The sequence below is a fragment of the Citrus sinensis genome, chromosome 5, assembly GCF_022201045.2.
Source record: "Citrus sinensis cultivar Valencia sweet orange chromosome 5, DVS_A1.0, whole genome shotgun sequence".
Taxonomy (NCBI): domain Eukaryota; kingdom Viridiplantae; phylum Streptophyta; class Magnoliopsida; order Sapindales; family Rutaceae; genus Citrus; species Citrus sinensis.
In genome coordinates this window covers 16,865,126-16,874,528 of record NC_068560.1, presented here as the reverse complement: position 1 = coordinate 16,874,528, position 9,403 = coordinate 16,865,126, and the positions used below count along the sequence as shown (strand labels likewise).

Sequence of the window (9,403 nt, the reverse complement as noted above, 5' to 3'; positions counted from 1 at the left end):
CAAACATTGGGGGTCTCTGTGTCCTTTTCCCTATATTCAATTTGACATGTTCTACCAGTTGATTATTAATATAAAGCATACTTTATCTCTATGTCACTTGCACTAAGGTTAACTATACCAAAATAATAAGTTTTTTTAACTAAACCTTAATTAAATTATAACCTTCTCATAAAAATAATTTACTCTTCATATTATAACTATAAAGAGATTTTACCGTACACTCATTTTTTGACTTTAAAAACCCTTCACATGAACTTCAAACGATCACGCCACGCTTTTCATTAGTCTTATTATCTTATACCCTGCAGCCGCTAAACATGTTTAGCTCCATTTTTACTACCACTACCAGCCTTGCAACTCTTATATGGTGCTTCAGTTCGTTGCTTAGTTCACACAGCTTTTCTGTCCACACAAACGAGACAGATCGTGTAGCATTACTTGCTATAAAGTCACAGTTCCATGATCCACTAGAAGTAACAAGTTCGTGGGACACTTCTGTAAACTTATGCCAGTGGACAGGAGTGACTTGTGGTCGTCGGCATCAAAGGGTAACCGAGTTGTATCTGAGGAACCAAAGTCTAGGAGGTACCTTGTCTCCTTATGTTGGCAATCTTAGCTTCCTCAAGTTAATCCACCTGGGAGACAACAATTTCTATGGCGAAATTCCGGATGAGGTTGGTCGTCTTTCCAGACTTGAAACTCTAGTCGTGGCAAATAATTCTTTTTCAGGGAAAATACCAACAAATTTGTCCCGTTGCTCCAACCTCATCAACTTTTTATCCCATAAAAACAACCTCGTGGGAGAAATTCCAGCTGATATCGGTTACAGCAGCTGGTCGAAGCTTGAGAAACTGTCCATTGCTGTCAATCATTTGAGAGGACAGCTCCCTGCTTCCATTGGGAATCTTTCTGCTCTGCAGGCATTTGATGTTGGAGAGAATACACTGCACGGGAGAATTCCTGAAAGTCTTGGTCAATTAAGAAGCTTAAAGTTTCTTAACGTAGAAGAAAATAATTTCTCCGGTATGGTTCCTGTTTCAATTTACAACATCTCATCGCTTGAGATGATTTTTCTACCGGCAAACAGACTCGAAGGTATTCTTCCCCTTAATATAGGTTTCAATCTTCCAAACCTGAAATCTCTTATTGTAGCTCAAAACAATCTGACAGGACCTATCCCACATTCATTGTCCAATGCTTCAAATCTCATGGAGCTTAACCTTGGACAAAATCATTTCACAGGAAAAGTGAGCATAGATTTTAACGGTCTTTCGGATCTAGCTTATCTAAGTTTTGAGGCTAATAATTTAGGAGCTGAGGCTAGCAATGACCTTGATTTTGTATTCTCCCTGACAAACTGTAGCAAATTGGAATGGCTTGGGTTACGTAAGAATCAATTTGGAGGAAACCTGCCGCATTTTATAGCCAATCTCTCAAAAACAATGACCATAATCGACATGGGGGAGAATAAATTATCTGGAACCATACCTCTTGGGATAGGAAATCTTGTCAATCTAAATTTATTTTCTTTACATTTAAACCAATTAATTGGCACTATTCCTCATGTTATCGGTAGTCTTAAAAACTTACAATTACTATATCTGTATGGAAACTCTTTAGAAGGGAACATACCCTCCTCTCTAGGTAATCTAACACTACTAACACAGCTTGCACTGGACTCCAACAACTTGCAAGGAAATATCCCCTCATCCCTTGGAAGTTGTCAGAATTTGATGGAATTGATTGTCTCTCACAATAAGCTTATTGGAACTTTGCCACAACAAATTCTTGAAATAAGGACCCTTTCATTTCAACTAGATTTGTCTAATAACCTTCTCAGTGGCTATCTTCCTTTTCGGGTGGGAAACTTGAAGAATCTCGCTCGATTAGATATTTCCATGAACCATTTTTTTGGTGAGATTCCTGCGACTCTAAGTGCTTGTACAAGCTTAGAATATCTTTATATGGGAGGCAATTCCTTTGGAGGAAGCATCCCTCTTTCTCTGATTTCCTTGAAAAGCTTGAAAGTGTTAGATCTGTCCCGTAACAATTTGTCCGGCAAGATTCCAGAATATCTTGAGAATCTACCATTCTTGCAATATTTGGATCTTTCTTACAATCATTTTGAGGGCCAGGTACCAGCAAAAGGAGTTTTTCACAATAAGACAAGCATTTCACTGGTTGGGAATGAGAATCTTTGTGGAGGGTTGGATGAATTGCATTTACCATCATGTCCTTTGAAAGGATCAAGAAAATCAAAAGTTACTTTCCTAGTCAAAGTGATAATTCCAGTCATTATGTCATGTTTAATCTTATCAGCATGCTTTCTTGTTGTTTATGCTCGAAGAAGGAGATCAGCACACAAAGATTCTAATTCGTTGCTAATAGAACAAAAGTTCCCATTTGTCTCGTACGCGGCGCTAAGGAAGGCAACTAATGAATTTTCAACATCAAACATGATTGGTCAAGGAAGCTTTGGCATTGTTTACAAGGGAATTTTTAGTGAAAATGGAATGGTAGTTGCTGTGAAGGTGATTAATCTTAATCAGAAAGGGGGTTTCAGGAGTTTTGTGGCAGAATGTGAAGCCTTGAGAAATATTCGCCACCGGAATCTCATTAAAATCATCACCATTTGCTCAAGCATTGATTCTAAAGGAGCTGATTTCAAGGCTCTCGTTTACGAATACATGGAAAACGGAAGTCTAGAGGAGTGGTTGCATCAGAGGAATGATCACCTAGAAGCGTGCAGTGTAATTCTCATTCAAAGACTGGACATAGCCATTGATGTAGCTTCTGCAATCGAGTATCTCCACCACCACAGTCAACCACCAATAATTCATGGTGATCTAAAGCCCAGCAATATTCTTTTTGATCATGACATGGTTGCCCATGTGGGTGACTTTGGGCTAGCACGATTTCTATCCGATGGTCCACTAAGTGCTGCTCCTCAATCTCAATCAAGCTCAATTGGGATAAAAGGAACAGTTGGTTATGTAGCTCCAGGTAATTATATATATTCCTCTTTAGATAGATATTTTGATATTGTAATTTTACATTTTTTGAATTAATCTGCTGTTTGTTAGAACTCGTATATGTGCCAACTAACTGAGTAATATATCTAACATGTTTTTTTCAGAGTACGGTACGGGTGGCGAAGTCTCCATGCGAGGTGATGTGTACAGCTTCGGAATTCTTTTGCTAGAAATGTTCACAGGAAAGCGGCCCACGGACAGCATGTTCAATGATGGCTTAACTCTCCATGAATTTGCCAAAAGGGCTTTGCCAGAAGAAGTGGTGAATATTGTTGAGCCTTCACTTCTAACCGAGGAAATTGCAAGAAATAGTGATGGAGAGATAAGAGTCAGGACTGAGCAATGCTTGTCTGCTGTAATTAGAATTGGGGTTTCCTGCTCAATCGAGTCTCCAATTGAGCGAATGGAGATGAGAGATGCTGTGGCAAAATTATGTGCTGCAAGGGAAACCTTTCACGGCAATAGGATTTGATATATCAGAGGAGGTAAAGCCACAAAAAGGCAAAAAATATTTGAATCTTTGGACATGTTTTTAGTTTATTATAATTGGCTGACAAAAGTTTTATAATTTTTTTTTTTTTCTGAATGGGCAAAGCAGAAGGCTGAAGACGGCGGTAACAATGCAAGTAGTAGTAGAAGTTAAGTGTGGCTTTGATCAATTTATGACGGCTGAGTTAGCTTCCAGGTCGAGGCCCCATTTACAATGTTATGAACTACTCTTTTCACTGTTAGAATATTGTAAGACTTTATAAAATCCAAAATTCCTGGATTGATAAATTTTCTTATGATAGCAATTATGTACTAATGTTGTCAGCAATAAGTTCATATGTAACATTAGTTTTTACTTCACATTAAAAAGAAAGTGTGCAAATGTAATATACAATAAAATCTCAATAAATGAATGTTTTATAAATTAATATACTTGATTAAATAACAAAATCTTACGTTCCTAACTTGGGCCAATATACTAAATTAATAATCTCATTAGATACATAAGATAATAATTATGTAGTTGTTATTTCAGAAAATACTTGTACTAAACATTAATAATGGGTCCGACTATGGTGTCCCTGTGACATCATACCCCAATTTTTGTCCTTTTCTTATTAGCTATTACTAACCATTAGATTTAACATAAACGTAGCTTAGTGGCTTAGATGGATTTAATAGTTTATTAAGTCTATAGTCCCTATTATTTGCTTGCACATTAAAAAATGATAAAGTTTCAATATTTTGACACATAACTCCAAATTATTTTAAATTTTCACATTTAAGTCCATTACCTAGTTTGACTTTTTAAAATAATTTATTTTTAAATTTTCATTAATATATATTATTAATTGACTATATAATAGATCTATATATTATTTAATAATCACTATTTATCATATGATAAATTTGATTGCAACCAAATAAATTGACATTTGCTACTCCACTCTTAATATTTTGAATAGTGATTAGTTGCAACATATGCATTTTATGTTTAATCAAGTGCATTATTTTATCCTCCTCTTTGACTTGAAGTTTTAAAAGTCATTATTATAATTGTTATTGGCAGATTTGACACGACTCAATTACTCAACATGAATAAATGAGTGTGGGTTGTTAAATTTGACACGCTTGTTAAATGGTTCGAGTTTGGACTAGTTTAAACTTGTTATGACATGGAATCGAGGGAAAGAGAAAAACAAAGAGAGGAAGAGCTATCACTATTTTCGGCCACTCTATCGACAACAGAAGGTATCGATTGAATCCTTAACCAATGCTAGTCATTCCCTAACCATCATGGTCACTAAATAACTGCTAAAAGACCACCGATCAAGAATGTGAAGAGCTGTGGTACTACCACCTCGATTCGATGAGATTTCGTCGAACTTGTGGCACACTACTGCTTAGTTTTCTCCCTAACGACACCCTCTACAATTTTTAATCACCCATGTCACCAGAAATGGTCAATTTGCCACCATTAAATTCAGCGTGGTCCAAAGCATTTATCTTGACCATTCCAACCACCATCACTTGACTCCCGATCACCATTGACCAACGAGGGCATTTTGATAATTTTATATTTTGATGGTTATTTTTTAATTTGACTTTGTGGATATTTTAATAATATTTTATAGAGGATAGTTTGGTAATTTATGATTTTGAGGGTTGTTTGACAATTTATGATTTTGGGGGTATTTTTGGTAACGTTACAGACATAGGAGTAGCATATTGTGGATAGATGTTCGTTTCGAGTATATTACATACAGTTAGTTGTATTTCACATTTATGGAAAGTAATTATGTCGTATCCTTGATTTAGGAGGAATAGTGAGTGAGAACCATCCTGCAGACATTAATGATAGCCGAGTTTGAGTATTGTCACGGTGAGTGAAATAGGCAAAACCTATTTTTCATATTTTATTATGATTTTAAAGTATAGTAAAGCATGTTTGGGAAATAAGTGTTTAATGCTCCGATCTAATGATTTTCTAGAAATAGCTTTTATTTAAGTATTGATATTTATTATTAAAAAGTATGATTATTGGTTTTATTATCGATTTTGAGTATATACATGAGAGTAATATAAAGAAAAGAAAATCAAATTTAAAGTATGTAATGAAAATGAAATAAGAGTTTAAAGTATGATTAAAATGTTTATGTGTGTATATATATAAGTTTGTTCTCAAACTCGTTGAACAATGCCCTTCCCCTCCAATTACAATTATACAGATGAGATGAGAGGACTTTGAGGCCCGTCTGAACACACAGAGAGGCTTTGGACCGTCTATTTGGGCACTTTTGCCTTTTGGGCGCTTATGCATGAAATATGATGATAACAAAGATTCAGTTACTAAGATACAGATGAGATAGGGGCCTTTGGAGCTCACAGAGGCCTTGGATTATGTGCTTGGGCACCTTTGTCTTTTGGGGACTAGTTTATGCATGCAAAGATATGATAAGATATATAAGATGACACTTCATTGATCTACCGGTGCTAGCTCCGAGGATGACAGTACCTAGAGAATATGTCATTGCATTGCATGTATGAGCTCTAGGTACGACAAGATTATTCCCTTAGGTACTTGTTTTGTGATAATTTCATAATCATGTATTTTATATTGTGATACAATTTCCATGATTATTATGCACCTCTTAATGTATTCTTTTCAATGTCAATTACTTGATTCAAAGGTTAAATAATTTATTCATGTTTCTTACATATAGTTTGATAAAATCATATATAAAAGTGGTATAATTATTTATGGTAAGTTATTTTCAAAAATTATTATCCACTCACCGAGCTCACTGAGTTTTATACTCACCCGTTTTATTATAATTCCCTCCCACCCCTCAGGAGGTTGCAAGACACCAGTTGACTTAGCAACTATAGTATTTTGAATTTTGGCCATGTGATGGTACTAGGAGATATAGATTATATTGTCAGGGCATTTTGATTTCTTATTTTTTGGATTATATAATTTGTAATATTTTTTGTGATTAAAAATAGCTTAATATATGTCAACAGTAGGTATAATATAATCTTTTGATACTTTGTAGATATTTTGGGTAATAATATAGTTGAGGAGGTTGATCAATGAAGTTGGTTGTATACTGATTTATTTGAGAGTGCTTGTTTTACACATTTGCAAGTTGGAAATGTTATATTCAAAGTGGAGACTATCAAATTTTCGGCAAAATCCTTACTAATTAGATTATTATCAGTCAAGTAAGACGATATTACATAGACTCACCTTGTGGAGTTCGGGGTGGGTCATTTCATTAGTCCATCCTCATCTGTTTTATTTATTTATTTATTTAACTATTGACCACTTTAATCATATAAAATTTAATTATAACCTTATCAAAGTTAAGGTAGAAAAAGATTAATCACCATCACAATAAGTCCCAAAAATTTATTTCTCCTTTTGGTTCTAATCATATCATATGTATCATGGCATATACGAATGCAATTGTACCTAGAAATTATGGGTTTAATTTCTTCATGTCTGGAAACACCTAAAAGGTTTGATAGCTGAAGCAGAAAATTTGAGCAATTTATTTGTAATCACGACAATAAAACTAGTAGTGATTGTAAGCAATTATTTTTTCTTACTTATAATTATTATATGCAAATGAATACTAAAATGTTAAGTTATTTCATCATATGCAAAATATAATTCTATGAAACAATAAAATCTAAAAAAACTTTATTGTATAATGGATGTTTGGGAGGTGAGAAAATGAAAGAAAGTAGATCATATGCATGACATCAAGATTATGATGAATCAAGTTGAACTCCCAATACGTTAGTTCATAAAAAATGTTTTTCTTCTTCCAAGTAATCTTATCATTTCTTTCATTTTATTCATTCTCCTCTTTTCAAGTCTTCAATCTTATACTTAGTAAATATATTATTCACCTGCTTTTTCACGTCAGTTCAAGACAACCGAGAAGGCGCTTATCCCTACCCCCTAGTTTTATCAAAAGACACTATATTTTCGAAACCTATGATTCGTTGGTAAGAATCGACCGTAACCCAGTAACAAAATTTTCTATTATGTATCAACCAATTAGATCTAGTATTTTGTTGGCAAACAAGAAATGCTTATTTACCTTTAATACTCTACCCAAACAAGTTGGCATATGTTAGAAAGTCACTGATAGTCCATAACATAACAATGCTGCGTGTAACTTGAACACTTGATTATGTGATGCATCGTGTATCACTCCAACCATACTATCATCAGCGCCCGAGTCATGACTAACCTGTTTCTTAGTTAGATTTCAAAGATGAAGATGGCTCACCCTGCAATATCCAGTTTCAATACTTTAACCAAAAGCCATTTGTAATGATATGGTCTCTTGCCACTTCCCTTATAATGAAATATCGATATTACGACACTTCTTACAAGGACAATAAATTCTTTTATCACCAACAACATTCTCAAATGCAAAATCTATAAATTTTTCAACCCCATCAGTATATGACTTGGATATCTATTTGGCAAACCAACCCAACTCTTGTCCATGACTATCTCCTTTTAATGCACTAGAAAAATTAGTTAAATAAATCATTTTAGTTCTTCATTTCTACTACTAAACAAGATATTTTCGTGTGCGCGCAATTTATAATTAAAAAAAATCATTATACAATTTTATGTTAATCTCATTAGAATGTTTATATATATGAAAGCAAGCAAAGCCACAAGAATCAGAGAAAAAGATGTGAAATTAAAGTATGTATACAATACTAATTAATGTGAAAAACAGTTTCCAATACCTTCTGTAAAGAAATATCCTCACCCACTGCTGAGAACTTCACTTGGCTATCAATTACGAATATATAAAGCCTGTTACCTAGAAATAAAAAATTAGGTCAGCCAGCTGAAACATATTTATAAACCAACATTGGAGATAGTACTCCATTTATAAACAAAATTACAAGACTCAAAACCAAGTCAACTCAGCAAAATCATAACCGATTACATTCATCCCACTCAGCTCCTCCACTCCCATCAATATATCCAACATTCCCTTCATATTACAAAAGGTAAGTGGTCCACTATATCCCACTCAAGAATGCATAAGTTTCTTCAATCTTAAGTATCTAAAGTTTTCCTCTACGTTTATAGAAATTTCGGAAGCATCTCCCTATAGTTCTTCAAGTACATGACATAGATATATGAGTGTCTATGTGTTATCCCAAAACAAAACGACACCCATTCGTTCATCTAGTATGCACCCAGAATATGAGGAGCAGCTACTGAAAAGCCCATTTTTAGTGGGAAAAAAATTTCAGGTACTAGCTACCATAGAAAACTATGCATTACCAAAATGTCCGAGCCTGGATAATTCAAGAATTATTAATAGACATAAGATCCTCACTATCATCCAAAGATGACACTAATAAAACATGTGTCTATCAATAACTTCTTAAAGGAGTTTAAGCTTTCAATGCATGTATCAAAAGTTTAAAATTGAATCTGAAACTTGAATAACACATAAATATCATAAATCTCTTCAATTTATTCCTAATACAATGTAGCATTTTTTCACATTTCATTTCTTAATCAAAACCATAAAAAATACAAACAATAAATACATTTTCTAGCACTGATGCAGACTATGTTTACTGAGCAATAAGTTTTGAGTAATCCATGTTAAAATACTTCTTCCTATACTCTCAACATATAACTAGTACACACACACACAATTAATAACTTAAATGTAACCACGTTGTGAATGTTGCAAAGTCTTCCTATTTGGGTTTTTTTTTTTTTTTTTGCGTTGGGGGGTGGCTAGGCTGCTTGTGAATCTTGCAAATCCTCAGGAAGGCATGTTAAGTCAAAGGCCATTTTACTGTTAGGGTATAAACGATATAAC

General features: G+C 34.1%; 1 protein-coding gene across 1 annotated transcript; it reads left to right on the top strand.

The window, feature by feature from the left end:
- The first annotated feature begins 259 nt into the window (after window positions 1-259).
- On the top strand, window positions 260-3,949 carry LOC127902748 (putative receptor-like protein kinase At3g47110). Its single transcript, XM_052442736.1, has 3 exons — window positions 260-3,003; window positions 3,137-3,517; window positions 3,631-3,949. The coding sequence occupies exons 1-2, from the start codon at window positions 318-320 to the stop codon at window positions 3,502-3,504; spliced, it is 3,054 nt and encodes a 1,017-aa protein (XP_052298696.1). The 5' UTR covers window positions 260-317; the 3' UTR covers window positions 3,505-3,517; window positions 3,631-3,949.
- Window positions 3,950-9,403: the final 5,454 nt, after the last annotated feature.

Excerpts from the sequence above, each read along its gene's own strand:
- LOC127902748 (XM_052442736.1), top strand. The coding sequence starts at position 318 with ATGTTTAGCTCCATTTTTACTACCACTACCAGCCTTGCAACTCTTATA. Across the intron at positions 3,004-3,136 it reads AGTTGGTTATGTAGCTCCAG|AGTACGGTACGGGTGGCGAA; the intron begins GTAATTATATAT and ends TGTTTTTTTCAG.